Consider the following 26,182-nt stretch of genomic DNA (forward strand, 5'->3'; position numbering starts at 1 on the left):
AAATGAGTAACGTAAATAAGTGTGATGTTGCAACTTCCTCAGACAAATCCCCCCTTCCAAATTGGGGGTTTGATGCATTTTGGGGCTAGGGTAGCATGTTGATTGACATTTGGTTCTCTTTCCTTTGGAATACATTTCTTCTGTGCAATAAGATTTTCTCCCCTCTATCACGGTTCTAGGTTGATAACTTTGATTGTCTCACTGTTACCTATAATTACACTGCCTTAAACTGAGTGTGCAGCACTATTAAACATGTTCAAACTCCAATTGTCAACATGGATACATCATATCAAATAGCCCCTCTTAGTGGTGAATTGTCTTGACCCTCACAGAACTATTTTGAGGATAAAATGGGAAAGACCGGGCGCAACCACCTGAGTTTTCCAGAGAAATGCTGAGATATGTGTATGATAAATAACAATTGCTTCATGTAATAAAAAGCAGCACCAAGTTTTATATAAGCCTTTATTTACAACTTGTTTAACAACTGTACACTGGTTTTGTAGCCTTGGAAGCATTATTATTTGAATGGGGAAGGGGAGGGTGCTTTGAACACCTGACCATATTACCTTGTCTTTACACACATTCATACTAAAACCTCTACCATGGCAAAATGGTAGATACAGGGTAAGATTCATATGTGGGGAGAGAATTAATATTTGGTGGTTGGAGGAGTTTACACTCTTACGGGGGGGGGGGGATATCACCGGCAGTTTCATAAACAGTAATTTTGGTAACCAGTCAACATCTAGATCAGGACAGTCAAGTTGCTATTGAAAAATGGACAAAGGGGGGGGGGAGAGAGAGAGAACGCGAAAACTACATAACACACAGTAACCGATATGTTTAAAACATGCTTAGGATCTCAGAAAGTTGCAGTTGCACAAACCCAAACCGTTTCAAATAGACAGCCAAAAGTGCCTATTGGAGTTTATACGTTAATCTCACATTCCTCTATGACTCCAGCTAGTGGTCTGACACGTTTTAGTAAGCAAGGGGGAAAAAGACACAAGATACAAAAAAAGCCCCTGACCTCAAGCCATGTATGCTAAGAGCAGCAGCAAACACAAAACAAGAAGACTCCAACCACACCAGGCCAACTACAAGGCAATTCCTTGCAAACCAGTTAACTCAAAAGTTTGTGCAAGAGAAGAAAAGGTAGGAGAGGATATTGATGTCTCATGATTAGGTATTGGAATAATGAAGGCAGTGGACATCTCCCTCTCAAACTGCAAGGAGTTTGGAACTTACATAGTACTTTTCTATCCAAGTATCCGGCAAGTCTTACATTCAAATGCTGAACATCAAATTCCTACTACCAGGTCCTACACATCTGCCTAATTCAATCCTAAGCCAACAGCAACCCAGCTTCTCGATGTCAGAGATCCCCACATCCAAGTGGGCAATGGTGAGTGACATGCAAGCCTCATCATCTGAGCCTGCAAGGGAACCAGGATTCAAACTCGACCTCAATCTTCCCCCTCCCCTGGCGCACACATTCCTTACTCAAGTTGGGGTGAGAGCCAACAATGGAGAGAACTTTTGCCACCACGCCTATCTTGGAGGTAGCTTGGGAGAGCTGCACATTTTCGCTGAGCTGCTCTGCTACTTTGGAACTGATCAATTAGTTTATTTCCACCTAAACTACGTCCTTGAATCATCAAATTCAGAGCACAACCAACATTCTAGGGGGGGGGGGAGACTGTTTAGAAGTTGCTGGTGCTCAGCAAGAGGAAAATATATCTTGGATCAAATAACTTGTCCTCAATTTAATCCCCCTCTGCATGCTCACAACAGAAAGAGAGGCTTTGGTTCTGCAGAACACAGTCTTCCTCTCTGTTTAAGCAGGCGACACCTGGACTAAAAGTGTAAGGCTGTGCTAGAAAAGGCCTGCTAATCAAACCATACAGCGCTTAGTAAGAGTTTCTTTTTTCACTTAACTGTGTAGACAATTCCTATGGCTTAAAAGCAGAGACCAGCAGCTGCACGCCTTGAGGCCAAGTCTGTCCCCTTGAGCAGTCCGAGGATGAAGGCCAGCTGTCAACCAAGAGGCATGCAGAGTGGATGTGATAGCCCTGCCAATGGGACTTGCTGGCATTTTGGAAGCATGGGGATTGAGAATTGGCCTGCCAATTTCTATTCCATCCTCAAAGCAGCCCTCCTATAAAAATGGTTGCGAACCAGAGGCTTGGAAGGATCATTCACCATCCCACAGGACGGCTAACGTAACAGTAAGATACTAATGCAGCCACAAAGCAATCTTTCCTCGGGTTTTCTATCACACTGCCGCATTTCCTAGGTCTGCTTCAATACAAAACAGAATCTAGAGCAGCACAAGCGTGTGCTTAAAAGAGTATAACCTTTTTCTTTTTTTAAAAAAAGCAGCTTTAAAAATAGTTTAAAGGCAGCACAAAGCATTCCAAGTTACACTGTCAACATAATGTACATGTATCGCATGTATGATAGCAATAATTCATAACGTAAAGAAAGACATTAGTGCAATCTGAAAGGAAGTTAACGCGGGTATGAGGAAGAGAGAACATAAGATAAATACAGACAACCCTAAATGTAATCCAGAAAGGCCATGTCACGTATAATACTGAAACCAAGGAAGAGTATGCTTCTTTGATATTTGTGATCTCCACTGATGTTCCTTTCTGGAGCTGCTTGTACACATCTGCACAGATGGGAAAAGAAGCCTTTAAAAGGAAATGTACAAGTCCGCAGTGGGCGAGGGGGGAAAGCAAGAAAGGATATATACACATTAAGACAGGATGCAACATCAATAAATAAAATATTGCATATATGTCAAGCCTCGGAGTTTCAAATAAAAAACCTGGAAGAGGTCAGGTACCACTTCCTATCTGCTTTCTCCAAGGAAACGTCTTTCTGGACTTTGCTGGTATTAAAAAAAAAGTATATATATATAATATCTATATGTATGTATATAGTATTGAACAACATGGCTCCTTTAGTGCACTTTTAAAATAATAGCAGTAAACAAAGGTGCATTTATAAAATACATTTAAGATTAAATGTTAGCTTAGTAAATGGAAGAAGTTGCAAGAGACTTGCATGTTAATACTGTTAACAGGAAGAATTAAGTAGCAGCGGCAATGGATGTTAGCATACTAAGTGCTACAGGAGCTCAACAACCTACCCAACACCCATTTTTAGAACTTATGAATACTGTATCAAGTTTCACTCTCTTGGTGGCTGAGAAGAACTGGGGGCTTTATAATGTTGGATGGGAAAGTGGTAAAATCGTACGCACACACACGGAGATAAGCATCTTTGCAAGCAACTTTTTGCTTTGGAGAAAAAGGTGCCAAGACCTTTAAAATGAGAGGTTTTGCTTATGTTGACTGAACAGGAGATAAAAAGAGAGATGGCGTAGACCAAAGAGCCCTTGTTTGATAAACAGTGCAGCAGGTTAAGCAGCCACATATCATCACATATATCCAAAATAAAAAGGGAGGCGTAGAAGCAGCAAATATTTAATTGCTGTCAAAATGTATTTTTTTAAAAGACGTAAAAAAGATGACTACCCTGTTTAGAGACATTTTAAGAAGTTTAACAAATATGTATAGTTTAATGGTTCATAAAACATAAGCTACAGTATTAAGCGTTGAAAGCTCATTTGCTAATAAATCCACATAAGATTTTACCAGCTTACCTATGTACCCCTATATTAGATAGGATGTCAATGTGCTGAAAGAAAAAGAAAAGAAATTGCTCTTGCAATTTAAAACTTTCCTGACTGGTTGACTGGAGGAGATCCTGACCATATGCTCCCCCCCCCCAAAAAAAAACCATTGTTGAGAGCATGTAGAAGTTGGTTTTTAATATACTAAAAGATATTTTGTACATCTTAAAAACTCAGAATTGCTTCCAATGCAGAAACGTCAAGGCTTCTCCGACATGGAGGTCGACGTCTTTTCTCCTAACTCTGGCTGGGGTTCTATCCACGTAGTTTTATAAAAATATTCAACCCAAACTGACAGTGTTTTGAAAAGAGCAACCAGTGTCAGTCTGCTGGCAGTAAACACAACTAAGTGTCTTGTAGCACCTTAAATACTAAGAGATATATTATGGCATGGGACGCGGGTGGCGCTGTGGGCTAAAGCCTCAGCGCCTAGGGCTTGCCGATCGAAAGGTCGACGGTTCGAATCCCCGCGGCGGGGTGCGCTCCCGCTGCTCGGTCCCAGCGCCTGCCAACCTAGCAGTTCGAAAGCACCCCCGGGTGCAAGTAGATAAATAGGTACCGCTTACCAGCGGGAAGGTAAACGGCGTTCCGTGTGCTGCGCTGGCTCGCCAGATGCAGCTTTGTCACGCTGGCCACGTGACCCGGAAGTGTCTCCGGACAGCGCTGGCCCCCGGCCAATAGATGTGAGACGGGCGCACAAACCCCAGAGTCTGTCAAGACTGGCCCGTTCGGGCAGGGGTACCTTTACCTTTACCTATATTATGGCATAAGCTTTCGTAGATGGGTGTCCATTTCAGATGATGCTTTTTTTAATCATTGGTTCAGCCTGAACCATTCTCCAACCCAGACTTCCAGCATCCAACAAAGAACCAGTATGGGAGGATAGTTCTAGTCTGTCTTCAAGCCACAAACACATCTTCAGACTTCCCCTGTATGTGGAAGTGGACTGGGGCTATTGTGTTAAGTGACCTGTAACCTGAAGATCATTACAGGATAAAGGCAGGTTCAGATGTGTATCAGTCTGAAAATGAGCCCTCCCATTCAGGAATAATGTCCCTTTTTTCTTAAAAAAAGGTGTCCCAGGGATGAGTTCCACATTTACCTGTCTCTTTGCAAGGTGGAGGTGCAGTTCCTGATCCTGCTTGCATGCAGTGATTCACACAAAGAACTTTGTCAGACATTACCCTGTGGGTGGGGTGTGCGCACACAGCTAACCCAAAGAGAATTATGTTCCTCCAGTATCATCTATTTTAATGGCTAGGAGACTGAAGTTTTTTCTCTCTTTAAACCTCCCAGTTATGACTTACTAGGTGACACCGTCAGAAATGCCGCATATCTGATCTGTTTGCAAGCCATAAAAATAAAATAAAAATCTGATACACCTTTCAGAGGGTCCCTTCACTTTCCAGTATTCAACTGAATATTGTAACTGATGAAAAACCTAATTCGACAGGAAGAACGCAAGGGACAGATAAAATCTACCAATGTCCTCAATTTGGAGAAAAATACAAACATGAAAAGGAATTTTTTGGAATACAAGAGGGAACATTGCCTAATTTTTAAGTTAAAAATCATACAAGCAAAAGCTACAACCCACACAACCGTAGGGTGTGTTTTTTCTTGCATCAAGCCAACTCATCTTACAGTAGCCCCCTCCGCCTCTTTAGCCTTCACTGCCTGAAGACAACCTAGTTGGAGGGATATATTTAAATACAAGCCTGGTAATGCCCACACAACTTGCTGCTAAATGTTTCTTTTAGAAAAATATGAACTCCATTCCATTTGCCAAGCCCAAATTTTATCCATCGTTAGAACACATACTTCTTGAATAAGGAAGTACAAGCCAACATTACTGCTGCTCTATCCGAGGAAAATTCAGTGAACATGTTTATAAAAAATTAACAGACTTGCTTGGTTTATGAATTGTTTCCATTCCACCCAATATAAATATTTTAGAAACAAGCCTTTTATTTCTGTCTTTGCCACAAAATCAGCATACAGCAGCAAGACACAATGACCCTGATATATAGAAAGCCAGTTGCACTTAAGTCCTCTAGAAATTAGAGACACTTAATTTAACCACAACTGTCTTTATTCATTTCAACAGGAATTAAGTGCAACTGTCGTTCTGGGAATTTCGTCCTCGACTGTTGCTTTCCTTGGCTTTTAATGATCAACAAGAATGTATATTCGGTTCTCAATGCGTCAAAGTAAAATTTAATTGTGTTTTTAATGAAGGCTTCCTGACATTTCAGAATACTGATAATAAGCCTGCCTCCCACTTCAATGCAAACAAGAAATAAGGCAGCCAAAGTGGAGAAAGAAGTTGCTTTTGCTTTCATGCTAGATGAAAAATGAAACAAAAATATGCTGTGGAAGACAGGCAAAACCCCAGCGCCAGCCAAGAAAGGAAAGCAAGAACGGAAATCAAAAGTAGAAAAAGAAAAAGATGCGGGTTCAATTGTAAAATTAAAGTTGTCTTCAAGTTTCTTTCAGGCACAGAACAGGAATAGTTCTATCAGATGCACAACAACCTGCGGAAAAGAAAAAAAACTCTCCTACCACTCCCAACAGAATAAGAAGTTTTTGCCTACAGAAGCATTCAGCTGGCAAAATTAAGACTGCTGGAGATGTTATCTGACCCGGAATAGCAAGTGTAATAATATGCATTACTCTAAAACTGGTTAACTCAATACTAATCACTGCTCTTTTCCTTCCAGTACACTACTTGCCACCAGCAAAAACAGACAGGATGCCAATCTAACACCTTTGCTTGTAAGTGCAATTGAAAACTATGCATAGATACCTCCCATATTTTGTCTCCAGCTTCAAATTCACCATTGCAGAAAAAAGGCAGATTACAAAGTGAATGATCCTGTGAAGAATTTTTTTATTTACTTTTATGCCTACTGAGGGAAATACCTCGCTTACTTCCTCTAACATTGAAACCATACTACAAAGGGCTAACAGCCACACCCTGCCTTTTAATTACTATTCTACACATTACTGAACTTTAAGAACTCCTTTTATGTACTAGGGTGGTGCTGAATAAAGGCAAAATTCCTTTTTTAAAATTAAGATGTGCTGTGCATTCTCGCACAAAATGAGGATAAGAAGAAAAACATTTTATACTGAAAATGTGACCATAAAAACCAGGTGGACTTCCAAGTTAAAGCCATCTCTGATTCCTTTCCCCTCCTCAAAAGGAAAAGGTCACTATGATCTACATTTGGAAGGATACACAACAAAAGCTGTTCTCTGCTGAACGTTAGACACACTGAATTTTTATTTTAAGGTGAAGTTTTCCAACAAAACCTCTAAACTACTTCCATGGCGGATCCATATGGAACTACTCGTCTTGAGGAACCCCAAACTTCTCACACATTAATTTGAAAAGGGTGCAAGTGGCTCAACATCTAGAACGCAATACTTGGAAGGATCAAAATCTGAAGGGGAATTGCTAGCCTTCCTTCATGACAAAGACCCATTAACAGTACAGGCATGTATGAAGATTTGGCACAAAAGGACAGCGAGTTTTCATGTCAGAATCACCAAGCCTGAAGGCAATGGTACCATCTGTAAGGCAATGAATGGACTCTCCCTCCTTATTGACCTATTAAGAATAGTCCTCAGTGGTAGATGGCAATTTGAAGACACCATCCACCAAAGACATCCAATCAAAATCAACCCTAATACACCAGGAATGGGAAAGTTTTTGAACTACAATTCCCATCATGCCTGATCATGTTGCCTGGGACTCAGAGGAGTTTGAGTCAAATGATATCTGGGGGACCAGGAGGGCACTGTTCTACACTGCTTCATAAAATTTCTCCATGATGGTTTAATCATGTAGAATACTAGGCATCTGTAGGATCAAGGCACACAGTAAGTAGAATACTACTATGGTCCTATCTCCTAGGATTTCCAAGCAGGTGGAGAACTGCGATAACACGGCAATGAAAAGGATGGGTCTCCACTTGGTTAGAGTGCAGAGAGGGAAGCTTTAAAGCAATTGGCCATGCAATGAATGGTTGCCATATTCCACTGTGATTGAACTAACTAAGAATGGAACAGGAACATCAAATCATTTTTAAACCTTAGTGATGCTAAAAGGGGAAAAAAGAACATGGGCAAATAAGGACAAAAATCAGCTTGCCTCTCCAAATTAAAGCCAAGAGAAGGATAAATAGAAGGACATGAACACACGCGATCAGGTACTTGCAGCCAGGTTACAGCTTCTGCCAGCATCTGACTACTGCTGCTAACACATTTCATAACAATTCTATGCAACACCATTGCAAATTCCATCACATAATTTAAACAGATCAGACTGGATCGAGAAAGAAAAGGTAATTCCCTTTATACAATGGTAGCCTTGGAAAGGATGGCAACATCATTTGCCAACGGGACATTTTCGGTTTGCTACTTAGCCATCATCAGCTTTCAGGTGAGACAGGACAATTCCATATAAACAAGGGGAAGAGAGGGGGAGATTCCGTTATTACATTCCACTAGGTGTTTTCCAACATTTTGGCACATCAAAAGACAAAGGGAAGGCTCCAGAAAGTAAGACTAAAAACATTGAGAAAGTGTTTTCTTAAAAAAGAAAAAAAAAAAACAACCACCTTCCTGAAATGAGAAGTTAATAGCAACCGCAAGGAACAAAGATACAGAAAGGATGCTGGCTAAAGTTTCCTGAAATGCTGTCACTCGTAACAGAAGTAGGCCTTGATCCCAGGATGGCTTCCATTCAAAAGGCAGGGCCTTCTTCTACCTTGCTGTCGCTGGCTGGACATGGCCAGGATAGGCTCTTCTGGTGCTGGTGGCTTGCCTTTGTCTAGCCAGGAAGGACTGTCCTGAACCTGTGGTAGCAAGTCTGTCTTCTGCTGCTTTTTTATGAAGAGCCATACCCTAGGAAGACAAAAGGCAGGTAGATATAAGAGCAGCCTTGCTGGATAATATCAAAGGCCCCTCCTATCCAGCATTCTACTCTCACAGTAACCAGCCAGATGGCCATGGGAAGCCCACCATGAGGACATGAGTGTAACAGCAAACTCCCATTCATGCTCCTCATCAACCAGGACTCAGGGAAACAGCGCTTCTGATACTGGAACGAATGAAACTAACATGACTGGTAGTTATTGATAGCTTTATCCTTCATGAATTTGTCGAATCCCCTTTTAAAGGTGTCCACGTTGGTGGCCATCACTATAAATTGTGGTAGCAAATTCCATAATTGAAGCATATGCTGTGCAAAGCAGTAATTCCTTGGTCTGCCCTGGTTCTGCCATGGATCAGCTTCATCGATAACCCTGGGTTCCAATATTATGAAAGAGGTAATAACTAAAACATGCATTAAGTTTGCTCTGCTATGGTGTGTTGGCTGCGCTGGACCGTCCCTTTCCCAAGCACGGCCACCCAGATTTGGGGCAGGGAGCCAGGAGTCCATAGTAAAACCCAAATGTTCATCATCAAATTTAGCATTTCCATTGCACGTTTTGAGAGTTCTGGCTAAAGCTAAGAGAGAGTAGTTTGCTTAAGGCTATCTAATAAATTCATGGCAGGGATGAGATTAACTGGCAACTTCCCAGGTGACAATCTTAGCCACACTGCACCAGCATGCATGACCTCTATCAATTCTCCAGCGGCAGTAGTGAACAACTAAACTTCAGAGGTATGGCAACTATATTGGCATGTCTGTGACGAGGTTGCTTCCTGTGTACAGGTGCAAAGCTTCCACAGATGAGCTGACGCTTGCTGACCAACCCCTACGTATGGGTAACTCCTGGAGGAAGACGAAAACATGCCCCTAGACCCAGCTTTAAGGTTATCAAAACCTTTCCTTTCACACTGCTTGACAAATTGATCATGATTCTTGAATTATGGAGGCTATGACAGTAGGAACCTGCCACCCTTTATTTCCATGATTGCTTTCTGATTAGGGTAGGGATACTTGCAAGCCTCACTTCCTGGCCTGTAGAGAGAAAACGGACTTTGGGGAAGGCAGATGCTCATAAAAGGCACGTAACACAGCACAGGGCCACCGTGAACACCATTTTTTCAACAGCTTTCCACCTTAGCTTTGCTGTGTGTTGCTGAATACTTGTTTATATCTCACAGAAATTTGCCTTTTCCCATCCAACAGCTAAGCTGGACATGATGGGGCAGCAAATGTGTATTTATGCATGTGTCTGTCCTTTTTGTGTGCAAAGCAGGAGGTGGTTTTATACATCTATATGTACATACATGAAAGTATGTATGGCACATACACCTTACCCTACAATGACCGGAAATCTTACTGAGGCCTCTGAAATTTTATTAGGCTCATAGCTGACGTACTTTCAGGTGCATCTTCAGAGCCAAGAAATATAGAAAAAAAAAGCTCTTTTAAAAAAATGAAAGCCGAGATTCTCAGGAAGCTAGATTTTGTACCCTGCTGTTTCAGGCAAAATCAGCCAGCCATTTAGAAGGGTTTTTGAACTATGTTTGACAATTATAATGAGACAGCTGAAAGAAATAGGCCTGGATACAGAAGCCACAGAAGGATGAGTCATGCTACGGAAAGAATTTTAAAAATTCCTCTAGCTTACACCTGCAACTGATCTACTAATCAGAAGGAGGGGTGAAAAGTAGTATTTAGGTGGCATTTTAAAAATCAAATATGGATTAAAAAAAACCCTGAAAGAAGGTAGGCTTTTCGTGTGAAAAGTGACTTTAGCCACAGTAGACTATTTCATGTACCTCCATTATGGAGTTTCCAGGAATGTTTGGGGCTCTCCCCTCCCACCCCTCTCCCACCTGTTTCCTGCAGCATCACAGCACACACACTTCCTCCTGAGGCCTGGAGCAGAGATCCTGAAGCAGCAAAGAGTAAAAACATACCACAAACTACAAATCTCTATGGTAATGAAATCGACGCCCCTGCACTTAACACTCTGAAGTTTGAGAGTCATCCTTGTTCAGGAAAACCTATTACAGACACAAGTCATATCTGAGTGCTTATTTTCACTTTGGACTACTTACCATATTGTACCAGGCACTGACAAGGTATTTCTCCTCCATATCTCTTTGAGTTTTCGTTTTCTCGTATTCTTTCTAATTAAGAAAAGCATTATCAAGAGCTTTTGATTATTTGGCATTCGTGCTAAAGGTATTTATGCAGCATTGCAGGTCCAAGTGCATGAATTTTACTCCCCATTAGTTGTAGCAATATGTGCTGGAGGTCACAGACACTTCACGTCATTAGAGCCATCATAAAAAAGCATTTTCAATTAGTGACTACATGGTGCAACAGGGTTGCTCTGTCCCAGCTCCTGCCTACCTAGCAAGTTCGAAAGCACGCCAGTGCAAGTAGAAAAATAGGTGCCACTGTGGCGGGAAGGTAAACAGTGTTTCTGTGCTCTTCTGGCGCAACTGGTGCCCAGTTGCGCCAGAAGTGGTTTAGTCATGCTGGCCACATGGCCTGGAAAGCTGTCTGTGAACAAACGCTGGCTCCCTTGGCCTGAAAGCGAGATGAGCGCCGCAACCCCATGGTCGCCTTTGACTGGACTCAACCGTCCAGGGATCCTTTACCTTTTACTTTTACATGGTGCACGGCTGCCTGTTTTTACATTCAGGCTGCTACTTCAAATCAGGAGCCCAGGATGAAAACTTAACCCAGCAGTGAACATTCAGGAGCACAATATAATTGCCAACAGCGCAGCAATTCTAAGCACAAGGATAGAGCAATCCTAACTTGGGGCCAGGAAAGAGTGAAGTGGCAGATATCCTGCTGCATCTGGAGCTCTGGCACTCACACCAACCAGGGCAAAAGGTTTGTGAGTGGAGGTGGGCGTGTGAGGAAGCAGCTTCTTGTAATTGTTCATTATGCCAGATCCAGAGCTGCAGGCATTGCACCCCCATTTTTGGCACTCCAATTGCTACCACTGGAAGGAGATCTGCTAGTGATGGCTTTCTGCCTGCCTGGGCAAAGCTGGGACCTCTGATGCAGAGGAGAAGTCCCTCTGACTGGCAATATTCCTCTCTGTGGTGAAGAGGCAGCTGCTCACAATGCAAATCTTGTCCTCATCCATCAGCATCAGGGGAGGGACAGGATTGCTTTCTTGCCAGAGTATTAGCCAGCTGGAAAATCAGTGGAACTTGCTTCTGAGAAAACACACATAGAACTGATCTGCAAGTTACTACTACAGTGGAACCTCAGTTCCCAAACATCTCCGTTGACGAACGATTCGGAACCCAAACGCCAAAAACCTGGAAGTAATTGCTTCTGTTTTTGAATGGCTTCTGCTGTGTGTTTCTCATTTTTTTAATGGAGTTTGCCAACCGTCCATTGATCCTCAGTTTTCGAACGTTTCGGAAGTGGAACGGTCTTCCGGAATGGATTACGTTCGAAAAGCGAGGTTCCACTGTACTGCTATTCATTACAGATGCCTTACCCACCCTTGGCAATAAGGTCTCAGGGTAGGATACAACCGAGTAAAAATACAGTGGGGAAAATTCAGTGTAGCCCCATGGCAATCGTTCCATCGGTGCAAGCTTTTCAGCTTCCAAAACAAGTCAATTTTGAAGGGCATGGTGGCGGCGGGGGGGGGTGTGCCCCACTGCGCCAGTACAGGCTTCCATTGGTGGGACTTGTTGGTTGAATCCTGCCCAATGTCAAACTCAAGTTAAAACCATTTAGGCTAACCCAGCATAAGTTACCTCTAAAGAATGGAACATCCTGTCACGTTCTTGCAGCTGATTCTTCAGTGCCTGAATCTCAGGTGCCGAGCCTTGGTTCTGTTTGGGATCTAAAGTACGGATCACCTGCAAGGGGCAAGAACCATACAGCACAAAGTAAGAACGCAGGAAAATGCCTTCTCCTGGGTCACACTATTTCCCCATCTATCCTAGCATTGCCTGTTATCCTTGGAAGTGACGCTGCAGGGTCTCAAGACAGACAGGTGTCTCTCCCATCACCTACGTCCCAACTCCTTTAGGTTGAGATACTAGAAAACCTGCGAACCTTCCGAATGCAAAATATGCATTCTGCCAACTGCGCTATGGATCCTTAACAAGATACACAGAGCTGGCAGAGTTAAAAAATAATAATCTTAAAACACAATCTAACTCATTCTTGGTATTGGCATATTGTTAATTCCTATTGATAATTTTGTGAGGCTACAGAGGGAGGACAAGTCTCAGCCCCCTAAGGAACGTGGTGGAGAACAGAAGATACTCACGCTTTTAGCCTTTTCCAAGTATTTCTTGTATCTTTCCTCCATTTGCTTCATTTCTTCTTCTTTTTTACGCAAAGCTTCCTGCAACTCTTCTATTTTGAGAGCTTTATTGGGAGAAGATGTCACATTTCAGATATTGCTGACAGCTTATAGGAACACTTTTTAAAGTAAGTTTGAAAAGACATATGTGTTTATGGGGCTATTAAGAATATTTGAAAATGGAAATCCAATCCCTTTGACAGGGAAGATTGCTGGCTTGTAAACACACCCTCCCCCAAGAACACCCCCCCCCCCATTGCACATAAACATTATGTTCAAGTCAGACAGCTCTCTCTCTCTATACCTACACACACATACACACACACACACACACACACACACTGGGTGGGGAGGTTGAAACCCCTCCATCCAGTGTAACAATGGAGATGCAAAGGAAAACAAGGCAGCAGAGTACACCAAACCTTATGTTCTCCTCTTCCTTTGGGTTTCATTTGCGTGGACCCATATGCAATTAAACTGCTGTTAGGGAGTTTAGTACACCATTTAAATGATGTTGTGCAAATGGATTTCTGAGACTGGACAGGGTACTCAAAATTAAGATGTTGACAAACCTAATTCTGGCATATGTATTGGGAATGTTCATGGCAAGGAGAGCGCAGTGTCTACCTCAAGCAGAAGATCTGAGGTGTAATTAAGGGGCAGCAAAATGTTCTTTGTTTATTTATTTATACTCCCGGGGAGAGGTGTTTGTGGGATTTTTTGCATCAGGTGCCAAAATGATAAGGGCAATCTTACATACCATGATCCTTGACTCAATTTCTTTTGGGAGGTGGGGGAGTTAGGGGGTGTCATTTGCTGTTTTGCTACAGGCAGCAAAATGTCTTGGGACAGCCTTGCAACCTGTGGTTTTGTTTTGAAAAAGATTACCTGTCTCCACATAGTGGTGGTATATAATACAAATGGAGGCTACCTATGCCAGACTATTCAATGCCATTTAGAGAGAGTGCCAATTACAAACATACAACACTGTGTTAACTAAATGAAGAAAAGAGCCAATTACCATGATTTAGCTGAAAACAACTAAATGCTGTGTTGTAAATAATCCAAATGCAGAGTCCTAAATTAGCTGTGTTAAGACATTTATTTGTGTTTTGAAAGAAGTGTTTTTACGATTATAACAATAAAATTCAGTTACGACGCAAAATATAAAACTACTTACAACTGTTGTTATATCGAGGCTCTAACTCTTCAATGATAGCTCGCTTCTTCTGAAGCTCATTATTAGCTTCATGCAGCTTTTCACTATTAAAAAAGACAGAGCCAGAGTATGACCGGTTGCTGAACTGCTTTTCCCTGGAAAATTCCTATTTCAGAATAACACTCTAAAACTTCTGTCAAATTTAACAAAATATATGCCACCTGATCCCTATTGGTAAAATTCATTAAGCTAACAATACAGTCCCAAGGTACCCTGAACTGGTGGTACTAACTTTTCAATAAAAATATTTAGGGTTAGGATCTAAAAATAGCTTTTAAATGCTCAATGTATTAACCATCTTCAGCTGGTTCACTCCTAACTGTGCTGCCTGGGATAAGAATAATTGTTTTACTGTTCTTACATAAGTAGTAGAAAACATTTTACTACTTACAGATGTTCATCAAGCTTCTTTTTCAGAATGACTGACTAAAAACAAAAGAAAAAAGTGTTATTTGAAGCATTCATTGTGGCATAGATTTGAAAACTGAGGGTAGAACAAAAAGTTAAAGCAAATGTTTGCAACAAAGCCTAAATGGGCAGCCTCAGGTACTTAATATTTTTCAGCTGGAACCTCTTAAGTTTATTTCTTCTCACAGTGCAAGACATGTGAAAGCAAGGAAAAACAAATATAAACCTGGAATCCCACCAGGGGAGGGGTGAGAATTGGAGCAGGGAAAGGTTAAGGACACCTGTTCTTATATCAAATATCACCTCCCCCCCAAAAAAGTAACTTTTCTCTGACAAAAGTGCACCACGAGCACAATTCAAAGTGTTGGTGCTGACCTTTAAAGCCCTAAATGGCCTCGGTCCAGTATACCTGAAGGAGCGTCTTCACCTCCATCGTTCTGCCCGGACACTGAGGTCCAGCGCCGAGGGCCTTCTGGCGGTTCCCTCACTGCGAGAAGCCAAGTTGCAGGGAACCAGGCAGAGGGCCTTCTCGGTAGTGGCGCCTTCCCTGTGGAACACCCTCCCACCAGATGTCAAAGAGAAAAACAGCTACCAGACTTTTAGAAGACACCTGAAGGCAGTCCTGTTTAGGGAAGCTTTTAATGTTTAATAGGTTATTGTATTTAGTGTTTGCTGGAAGCCGCCCAGAGTGGCTGGGGAAACCCAGCCAGATGGGCGGGGTATAAATAATAAATTATTAATTGCAAACTTCTTCACCTGTGTCGAAGGAAGCATGCAACAAACACAGCTGAAGCATTGCCACGATGACAACACACATAAAAATATTTGGGAGATGCACGCCCCTAAGGCTCTGCTAAGCCACAGGTGCACAACACGTAGAAAGTGTGAAACATAACATGAATAAGAACGAAAACTTTATCCATTTAAGTTTCTCTTAAAAAGAAAAAACATAGAGCCACAAATCGGCATTGACTGATTAAGAGCAGATTGAAGAAAATAGGAAGCCATACTCACAATAGCCTTCAGCAGAAACCCGTGCCGAGAGACAGAGGCAACAGATTAGTACGAAGCAAACAGCAGCCAACAGAATAAACTACTTAGTATCTTTCTGAAGAGAACACATTTAAAGCAAGGCATTCTCAGAGCATGCACATTTTCTTCTCTCTCTGCTCTCTAAGGTCTCTTCCTCCTGTCTCATCCTCTAGAGAGCTGTGGAAAGCTAGCACAAACCCGTTTCAAGTATATGAATAGGTGCTCTAATTAAAACACAAATGCTGCAACGAGACATCTTTAAATAAAACACATACACGAATATCAACTTGACCTAAACTTTCAAAAGATGGTGGCTGAGGTCACTGTAAGGACTACATGCAAAAGCAACCAGAAGTAATTAGATGAGGTGAATGGCAGCCCACCTAACAATGATACAAAATGCAAATCTTTTTCCCTCCCCATTAAAAAGTGGCTGGGGTTGTACAGCATATACATCCAAGGAAAAGTAAAAAACTAACACACTTCGTTGAATGCTTTTAGGAGCATGGGCTGCTAATCTGTGGGCCTCCAGCTACTGCTGAATCACAACTCCAAAGACTCAGAGTGGGAAGGGACCCCAAGGGTCATCTAGTCCAACCCCCTGCAATGAAGGAATATCCTGCCCACAACCATCTCTGGGTGGGCTCGAATCAACAAACGTCTTGTCAACAGCCAGACACACTGACTCATTGTGCCACAGAGGATGCAAACTGTAGTTCTACAATGCCTGGAGGTCCACAAGTTAGCCACCTATGATTTGGTGTTTACATGGTGGTCCTGTACAGTGAACACACCAAACAGATGATCAACTCAGTTGCTCCATATTGACTAGGCTTGCCAGCAGGAAGCTTCTTATCTGAAAGTGGGAACTCTGCTCCCATTTAAAAATAGTTAGAACCAGGGAATCACATTATTTTATTTTTACATGTGAAAGCAAATGAAGCTTTGAAAAATTTAAAGTCGACTGAGTTGGAATACCATACACTGGAAAAGTCAGCATTATTATAAACTGATTGCAAGAAGATTTTGTCTTTTTCCACTTACATCTTCTGTTTTTAAACCTTGCTCCTGTAAGGATTTCTGCAGTTCTTCAACCTGAGATTGTACTTCAAGCAGTCTCTGATTTACGAGCCTAGAAATAATGAGAAAAAAATCACTTCCTTCTCAGACACAACTATTAAGTCTTATTTATTCTCCTTAAAACAAAAAACCATAGTCGCCCAATTTTGTTTACAATTCAGTGTGCAATTCATACAGCATTTGAACAAGTGGCACCAAGTATTATTTTTAAACACACTGATAGCCTCACCTTTCCTTGTGCATTTCAAGATGGCTAATAGAAATCATAAAAGAAAAATAGCAAGGTAGCAATTGAAGAAGTTAAACATAGCAGCAATAAAAATCTAATAGACAAGTAACTATAACAAGGCCAAAGGCCTTAACGCTAAGGTGGCAGGCCAAAAAGGAGGCAGCAAAACAAACCTCTGTTGTCAGGGAATTCCAAAGTCAGGGCATGGCAACAGAAAAGACCCGCTCTGTCATTCCAACCAAATGGGGAACTGACAATAATAGGGCCTTTCTAAACAAACTTTATAGTGTGATGAATTAAAGGGCAGCTAAAAGAACAATATTGATTGCCATCTCTTGCTGAATACAGCACCTTGCAAGCTGCTTCCAAAGGAAAATCAATAAGAAAATATTAACACAGTATAAAAAAATCCCTCTGACATTAAAACTTTTCCAGAATCCCGTTGTCTCAAACGGCAAGAAAGCAGAGCTTGGCAGGGCATGCCTTTGAACCATCAGGGATAAAGCTTGTGGCTAAAAGACTTCCTAGAGCCCCAGTTTAGAAGCATAATTTCACCAGAGAGTATGATCTTTTGTGGAATGGAGAAAAGAAAGGAGAAACTGGGTCTTCAAGCCTGAAGAATTTTAGAGCTACCTTTAAAAACATACAGCGTGTGTCATAAGACTTGCCTAAGACCTACACTTCAAACATGGGTCTTTTTGCATTTTGTACAGATTTAGGAATGCATTACACAGTACAAACGTAGGTGTCAGGGGTTCAGAGACAGAGGCACAGGTGAGGGAGGAGACGGAGAGCGACGAGGAAGAATCCCAGGACAGTGAGGAAGAGGATGACAATGACTTGAGATCTTCCATGAGTCTCTCAAGTGAATCGGAGGATTCTCAGGAGGGGGCGCCCCTAGTCAGGACAAGGGGGGTCACAGGGGGGACCTGCCAGGAGCAGGGAAGCAGCAGGGAAACCCCGAGCGGGAGTGGGAGATCGGGGCCGGCTTCCCAGCAGGAACGAAGGGAAGAGAGGGGGGTTCCCAGTGTGACACACGGAGCGGAGCAGGAAGGAGACAGGGGAAGGAGATCTGGGGAGAACGTCCTGGCGGAAGAGGCGGAGAGTAGTACAGGGAGTAGTGTAAGTGTCAAAAGGAAGGTCAGGGGTAGCGAGCGCGCGCCAAGTTCAAATGTGGAGGCGCGCGGAAATGGAGAAAGCCCGGAGGAGGAGCCCAGCCCCAAAGCACGAAGGAGGGGGGAACAGGCATCTCAGGAATCCGCTTCAGGAGAGAGCAGGAGGGAAGGAACCCAGGGGGGCAGAAAGACCCTGCGGAAAAGGAAAGACAGGAAGAGGTGGTCTAGCACAAGCCTCTTAAGTTGGTGCAGGGGCGGGACCGATTCAGAGGGGACTTCAAATGTCTAACGTTAGAGACTCGGGGCTGCGCGCCTCGGTTGTGGAATCAATAATGAACTGCAATAAACATCCTTGTATATAAGAAGAGCTTGGCGTTGGTCTTTCGTGAGCTGAGACCTGAGGCAGCCTCTGACAGTAGGTGTATGTGATAAGTGTCTCCCATGATGAACACAGCAGCATATGAAGGGGGCACACAAAGATTTTCAAAAATGCAATTAATATATCCCGGGGTCAGCTGTGGCTTGTAAGTGTGTTTATCAAATATCTGAGGACACAATGGTCTTCTTCAAAAAGTACATTCTTCTTCCTTTCAAATATTATCATGTTTACCAGGGGTACATGCAGCTCCCCTTAAAATACTGTGGAATTCACTGCAGAAACAGAACTTTTGTCATGTCATATGATCAGTGAAAGATAAAGCTATTAGAGACCATAACCTTTGTCACAGGGCAAGTAGAACTGAAGAAAAGAGGAACGTGGCCCCATTTTGAAGGGAAAACAGTCCTTTCTTACCTGTTCTCAGTCTCCAATTCATTCTTTCGGAGATTAGCATCATCCAGAAGGCTCTGTAGCAAGGCAATTTTTTCATTATCAGATCCTTCTTGGTTCAACTTTAGTATCTTGTTTTCATGTTGAAGGCGAATGAGTTTTTCCCTTGAACAAACAAGATGAGAGCCAGGATTAGAAATTCAGTAATGGGACTCAGAAGAACACATCAGGAACATTAACGCAGAAAGAACAGTATTTTAAGAACTGCCTTACCAAACACTGGGGGGAGGGAACATTATAAACTGAGTAGAGACTGATAACAAAAGCTTCTCTTACTACTAATGAAAACATTAATGAAATACAATGCTAAATGCATACCTATACACCCTGACATAAAGAGGACCATATAATTCAGACTTACTTGATTTCAGGGGTACTAATTTCAGCTGCTAAACTGTCAGAAGATTCCTGACCTCCCAGGGGCAACAATCCTATTTTAAAGAGTGAAAAAGAAAATGCTTAGATCATGTAGGGCTAATCTAGGATGTGACAGAAATAAATTATTTCAAATGTAGGTAAAGGGACCCCCTGACCATTAGGTCCAGTCATGGCTGACTCTGGGGTTGCGGCGCTCATCTTGTTTTATTGGCCGAGGGAGCCAGCGTACAGCTTCTGGGTCATGTGGCCAGCATGACTAAGCCAAATCTGGCGAACCAGAACAACGCACGGAAATGCTGTTTACCTTCCCGCCTGAGCGGTACCTATTTATCTACTTGCACTTTGACGTGCTTTCGAACTGCTAGGTTGGCAGGAGCAGGGATCGAGCAACGGGAGCTCACCCCGTTGCGGGGATTCGAACCGCTGACCTTCTGATCGGTAAGTCCTAGGCTCAGTGGTTTAACCCACAGTGCCACCCGCGTCCCTCATTTCAAATGTATTTCTATGCATATTCCAACTTTCATGCTACAATAGAAAGACTTAAAATGTAACTGATATAATCTATAACTTAATTTTGATTAATGAAACCCGGGTGTTTGACAAGAATTCTGAATTAAGGCATTTTGAGCTCAAATTGCTGAATCTGTATGCACCATTGCAGGATTGCTCCAGGTGAACAGGCAAATGAGCTATATTTCAATAGACTGTTACACCTTTTATGACCCATGAAGCAAACCACTGTGAGATTTTTATGATATTGTGAGAAACAACAGCCTGATCCTCCAATTCTCTAGAATTCAAGTGCTCTGAAAAAAGCAGTTTATTTATAACGTCTGAAGTCTCTCCCTCCCTCCCGGCATGTTTTATCTTCCATATGGAAGGAACCTACTCTTACACCCTAGGACCATAAAGCAAATGACCCTCTTCTCTGGCAACGCCAACCAATTTATTTATTCCATGCAATATAAACCAAAATGTGGGAAGAGCAATAAAGGAATATTAATGGAAAAGAGACCCAGCAAAGGATACTAACTTGGGGCACACAGATTATTAAAATATACTCATGAATAACAGCACCAACCTATTCCCTGAAATTTCACACACCACACTCTCTACATGATGTTTTAGGTGAAATCTCATAATCTTGATTTTCTTTACCTGGCGTAGTAAGCTGCCCCTCTTGCGCTTGTATACATCGAATCTCTTCAATGGTTTCTTTCAGGGAATCTCTCTCCGTCCTTAACCGCTACATAGCAAGAAAAACATAGATAAATATGTGACAATTCTACAAGTCAACTCATGAAGCACTGCTAAAATGGCTACCATTGCATGTCAGGATTTTAATCATCTATGTATCCAAAAAAAGTCTTCCATGTGAAGAACTTCAAAGCAAAACTAAAAGAAATTAAATGAAATATCTGCTAGTTTGTCTTCTGAAAGGGCCTATTATGCAGTAGGTAAATATATCCAGACTCCACAGACTTGTGGAATCTCACCCCATCAACATCATGCAGGGCTTTGAACAGCAGAGGGAAAATGCCAGTGCCAACTGTCAAATAGTTCCTTGCACTAACTGGAAAATTGTATTAGCAATTCCAGAAAGTTATGGGGAAGGAAAACAGGCAAGATAATGCAGTGAAGAAGTATCTGATATATTCCCCATGCCACTTTTTGGGGGACATCAGCAGCATTGCTTTAAAGCAGAAAGGCATTAACTCCTTGTGACCCCCCGAGCAATAATGCCTGTGTGCCTAGCAGTTTAGAGCTGGCCGTATCCATCTACTAAACAGAAAGAAGACAAAGACCTCCCCCTGCTATATAGTAACTGAATGTTTGCACACACTGTCCCAACAGTCCACCACCTCCAGTCAAACCCTCTTTTACATTGAATGAGCGGTTGTTGCCAAAACCAAGAGTTCAATAGCAACTAGTTCAATTTTTGTCAGTGTTCCAACATCATTACAATGTGCATTTCCTTGCCCACTGTCAACCTATGAAATGGAGTGATGCAGCAAAATGCACAACATAACAGTGTCAGGGCCAGACAAGTTGAACTAATTGTTAGTGGAGGGAGGGTTGAAGGGCTGGGGAAGAGACTTGGCAAGGGGCTGCCATTTTCAGCCACATCTCAGTGTTCTAACATATACTTAGTAATGTATTTGAATGTAAAAAGCTAGACCCTTTAGAACCTGAAATTAATATACGTTTTATGTTTTCAATGAATGGTATGTAGGTTCAGAAATGGCCCAGTCAGGCCTACACTATGGTGGCAGCAGGGCCCTCAACAATAAACAACAAAAAAGGAATCATGCTGAAATACGCTGAAAAGAGATTTAATTTCTACCTAGGAAGCAGACAACGATGAAGCAAGAACCAAGATAAGGCTTTGACACAGCAGTTGCAATTGTGGGAGAGACAGCATTAGGCTGGAGAGGCAGAGAGGTGCCTCCAAGCATAGGGAAGGCGAGGACGAGACAGACATTAGCAGGGAGGAAATGCAACGAACACAGATGTTGGGAGAAAATTTGTGCAGCAGGAAAGAGTAAACTTGTGCCAAGCCGAAGAGATAAAGATGGAAAGTGACCCAGGTTTTTAACAAGTAGACTTAAGAGCAAGATGTTGATGTACAGACAAACCTCCCTTTCTCCACAGAGCCTGCTCTAGTTAATGAAATAAGGGTTTTTCTACCTAAGGTTGTGCAACTACTCATGTATATCATCTGAAGAAGGGAAAAGTAGTGTTGATGACAGCTGAGCTGGCTCTGGTGTTACAGCCAAATCCATTTTCTCCCCGCACACTGAAAGCTTTTTCAAGTTTATTTTATGCACTTTGTCAACAGAGAATCGAAGTATAGAAGCAGATTTAAATAGAAGAGTACATTGATCTTAGTGGTGGGATGTTTTGTGAAAGGTATTCTGAAGTTTTTAAAGGATAGTGAAAGTGGCAGGAGAAAATGTCAGCTCTGGGGCATTGCCTGAAAGTGTGTCAAAAAGAATGCAGAGATGAGCTAACTAACTATAGTTCTGGTAAACAAGAAAGATAAATGCATCACAAACAGTGATGGAAAAGCATAGGATAGGGAAAGATTAAGGCAGACAGTGAACATTTCAATTTTCACCACATTAAATCTGAGATGGGAGACACCCACATCCAGAAGGAAACATCATACGTCAAACAATCACACGGAAGACAAAAAGTCAGGTATGAGAAAGTAGATCTGGGAATTATTTGCATAAACCTAAAACCACAGATGAAAATGGGTTGGTTGACATGTAACTCCAAGCTAAGGTTTTATGCCAACAAGAAAGAGCCCTGTGCTCACAATGCTCTTTTGTCCCAATCCCTGTCTGAACTGCTAAGTTATTTGGTTTACGGCAAACCATGGCTTCCAGAGGCCCTCTAAACACACAAATAAACTGTGGAGTGAGAGAGGGAACAACATGCAAGCTCAACCCATAGACATAGGGTAAACCATGTTTTGGCATTACATATGAACTGACGTGTGAAACAGCAATGGAGCCTTGTAGAAAACCACGCAGAAAGTGAGACAACATGATCAGTTGCAGTAATTAAAAGAAGTTACTAGGAACTGTCATGGAGACTTAGAGTGGGAGAGGAGGTCAAAGAAGGTAGACAAAGATAAAGAAGGCAGGAAACCAATAGAAGAGCTGGAAGAGGCTTTTAGAAGCACTCCGGAAATCTACTACATTACAGCACAGAAAAAGACATTTAACCTAGGATTTATAAGGGGACAACATCAAAAACCAACTCTTTTAAGAGATAAGAGTTAATAAAGTTGCTTCTATCAAGGATGAAAAAGCAACATTTAGATACATACATCTTTTTCTTTTTGCAGACTGTCTACTTTTTCTTTCAGCATCTTGTACTCAAATTCTAATTTGTCTGCTTTCTTGGATTCTTCAGACAATCTATTCTGGAGTTCAACTACCTGTAAGAGCAAGAAGGGATCACATCACCAATAACACAAAAATGTACGAATCATCGTAAGAGCCAATGGCACGTTCATTTGCAACAATAAAAAAATGTTTATTGTTACAAGAATGAGCCCAGGTGAGTCTTGGACTTGTGCACTCCCCGCTGCAATCTTCCTCGGGTGCAGTAACGACAAGTTCAGAAATTTTTGCTTCTGATTTCAGTTAAGTGCAGATTAGCTTTATATCGCACCCTAAACTGGTAAACTTTACTATGATTCATTGAAACGAACCAGCTGATAAGGGAGATGTATCAATGGTCGATTTTCACTCAATGGCAATCATAGCTGCCTTCCATTTTCAAATATTGAAATTGCTAAACTGAGATAAATACAATTACTACTCAATCTGTTGTTTTACTGGTGGTAATATCAATAGATATGGAGAAGCAAGTATTAATGGAAATGAAACTGGTGTCCAGCTACTGTCTCCTGCAGAATTAATTACCCAAAGATGTAAGCAGACTGCTACTGATATCTCACAACTTACTCCATAACACAGCTATGTTAATGCAGCTGAATCTCAATTCACTCTCTTCAACACACTGTCTCAGAGTATGACTTGGTTTTCTGGTTATTATACCAGATATATAAAATAAATGCAATATTTGTTCTGCCCTATCAGGGACTCTTAAGAAAGACAAAGCTGTTGTTTCCTCAGATACATGGAGAAATATCAGGTGGATGATTTTGCAACGAAGGATAAAACTAAACCAAAATATGGCAAATTGGAAGCCTTTTTTTGGACCATGGGCCCAGAGTGCCCTATAAATAACCCATTTTAACTCCCTTCCCCATTTTACTTTAAAAAAAAATTAAAATATTGAGGCAACTGAAAAAGTTTGTACAAAAGAATATAATCACAACAAAAGGTATTATATTTTATATTTATGTTTATAATTTCAAAACATTATAAATAATGACAGTCGTTTGAAAAACTACACACTCATCTAAAATGTGCTATTTTAATCATAATTATAGTTGACCAGATTCTATCAAACACGTCTGTTAATGACAGGGATTGCTTTTCTTCTAGTTTTTACTTGTTAACAAATTCACCGCTATTTCTAAGTTCACTTCTAAGACTTGATCCTTTAAAAATAGAAGTCGCCAAGTGAGTTTTGTAGCTGTGGGAATATAAACATAATCATCCCTAGTCCAAGTCCAACTCTCAATCCAAAATATATGGATTTTATGAAATTTGGAATGGTATTTTAAAGCATTTCTGTGAAAAACTGCATGAGGGATTTTTTTGGTCACTGGCTTGGCTGAGGAACAGAAGAAATTGTAAGGTGACTGGCATAAAGCGATTTACAAGTGAGGGGCAATGTAGTGGCTCCAATTTCACTCCCTCCTGTGCTCACCTGTCTCTTGTACGTTTCCAGCTGACTGCGGGCTGCATTGGCTTTCCTCAACTCTTCTTCTAAGCTGACAGTGTTTTGCATGTACATTGTGTTCTTCTCCTCCAAGAGCTTCACTTGCCGCCGTAGATCTCCAAGATCTTCCAACTTCTTTTTGTATGATTCCACCTGGCCTTCTAACTTGTCCACTTTGTCAGATGAATGCCTGGAGGGAGGGATGTTGCACAGATTCCATAGGTGGAAAACCTTTACTGAATGTGTTTTAATGTAAGAGTTTATTAGCTGCTGCTCGGCCAAAGCTCTTAGAAAGCATTATTTTAAAAAATAAGCATCCTACAAAATAACAACAGAATTCCAGCATAATATAAAATCAAGTAATCAAAAAGAAAGGGGCAAACAAAGATATTTTCACCTGTCAGAAAAGGAGGGAAATGATTGCACCAGGCAATCTCTCTGGGAATTCTAGAAGCAAAAGACACATCTGAATATGCCCTGTCTCAGTTATCACACCACCAGCCTTAGTTCAGATGCTGGGAGGACATTGAGGCAGATCTTAAATGTTGAGGGAGTCATACAGCCAGTGTGGTATAGTGGTTAAGAGCGGTAGATTCGTAATCTGGTGAACCGGGTTCGCGTCTCCGCACCTCCACATGCAGCTGCTGGGTGACCTTGGGCCAGTCACACTTCTCTGAAGTCTCTCAGCCCCACTCACCTCACAGAGTGTTTGTTGTGGGGGAGGAAGGGAAAGGAGAATGTTAGCTGCTTTGAGACTCCTTCGGGTAGTGATAAAGCAGGATATCAAATCCAAACTCCTCTTCTTCTACAGACAGAGGCAATTGGTTAAAGTAGGCTGTTCCTAAGCCATTTAGGGCTTTAAAGTTTAAAACCAGCACACTGAATTGTCTCAGTAACAGTCAGGAAGCCAGTGTAGCCTATTCAGAACTGGCAACGTACATCCATCAGAAAGCTGTGTATAGAATGTATCACTGAACTTTGTTCTTGAGAATCAGCCCCATGAAGAAATATGCATTCTTATGGGCAGAGAACTGGCTTACCTTAATACATCCATTTCGTCCTTCAGAGACTGAGCTTCTTCAGCCAGGTTTGTTAATTCTTCATTTTGTTGCCGCAAGTCTACAATTTCCTTTTCCAACTCTTCACAACGAATTCGATAATCATCCTTTGCTGCTTCTAATCTGTAAACCACAACAGATTTCTTTTGAATAAACAAATAAACAAGGCAACACACACAAAATGCTTAGCAGCTCCTAAGCAGGATTCAAATTTTCCTCTTTTGCAACCTGAAAACAAAGAAACATAGGACACAACTGAGTTGTTTGTTTCTTTAATGAAAGAAACTTAGATTACAGTGGCTGAAAATCCAAAAATAGTATGCCAGAGTTGCCTCATTCAAACTCTATCCTCCAGTGACCTCGCAACCCAAAATATATTTTGCCATATAAACTGATCTATTTGCATCAGGAACTGCCATCTTGTAGTAAAAACTTCACAGTTACACAGCACATTTGGCCAAGCTACGTACAAAATTGAATCAGAGCAGCATAACATGAAAGTGT

At 41.7% G+C, this 26,182-nt stretch overlaps 1 protein-coding gene across 3 annotated transcripts in view; it reads right to left on the minus strand.

Annotated features, from left to right (window-relative positions):
* Window positions 1–4,786: 4,786 nt before the first annotated feature.
* The window catches only part of HOOK3 (hook microtubule tethering protein 3), a 54,196-nt gene continuing 32,800 nt past the window's right edge, over window positions 4,787–26,182 (minus strand). For all 3 annotated transcript variants that reach the window (XM_081176416.1, XM_081176418.1, XM_081176417.1), the window contains 13 exons: window positions 25,661–25,801; window positions 24,609–24,810; window positions 23,092–23,202; window positions 20,412–20,499; window positions 19,237–19,306; window positions 18,840–18,980; window positions 16,667–16,754; window positions 14,574–14,608; window positions 14,144–14,226; window positions 12,928–13,028; window positions 12,407–12,511; window positions 10,730–10,801; window positions 4,787–8,617 (listed from right to left, as the gene is read on the minus strand). In XM_081176416.1, coding sequence (XP_081032542.1) covers window positions 8,477–8,617; window positions 10,730–10,801; window positions 12,407–12,511; window positions 12,928–13,028; window positions 14,144–14,226; window positions 14,574–14,608; window positions 16,667–16,754; window positions 18,840–18,980; window positions 19,237–19,306; window positions 20,412–20,499; window positions 23,092–23,202; window positions 24,609–24,810; window positions 25,661–25,801 — 1,378 coding nt within the window. In that variant the 3' untranslated portion in view covers window positions 4,787–8,476. The remainder of the gene's footprint in view (window positions 8,618–10,729; window positions 10,802–12,406; window positions 12,512–12,927; window positions 13,029–14,143; window positions 14,227–14,573; window positions 14,609–16,666; window positions 16,755–18,839; window positions 18,981–19,236; window positions 19,307–20,411; window positions 20,500–23,091; window positions 23,203–24,608; window positions 24,811–25,660; window positions 25,802–26,182) is intronic.

Source organism: Podarcis bocagei (genome assembly GCF_964188305.1).
Source record: "Podarcis bocagei genome assembly, chromosome: 17".
NCBI lineage: Eukaryota > Metazoa > Chordata > Lepidosauria > Squamata > Lacertidae > Podarcis > Podarcis bocagei.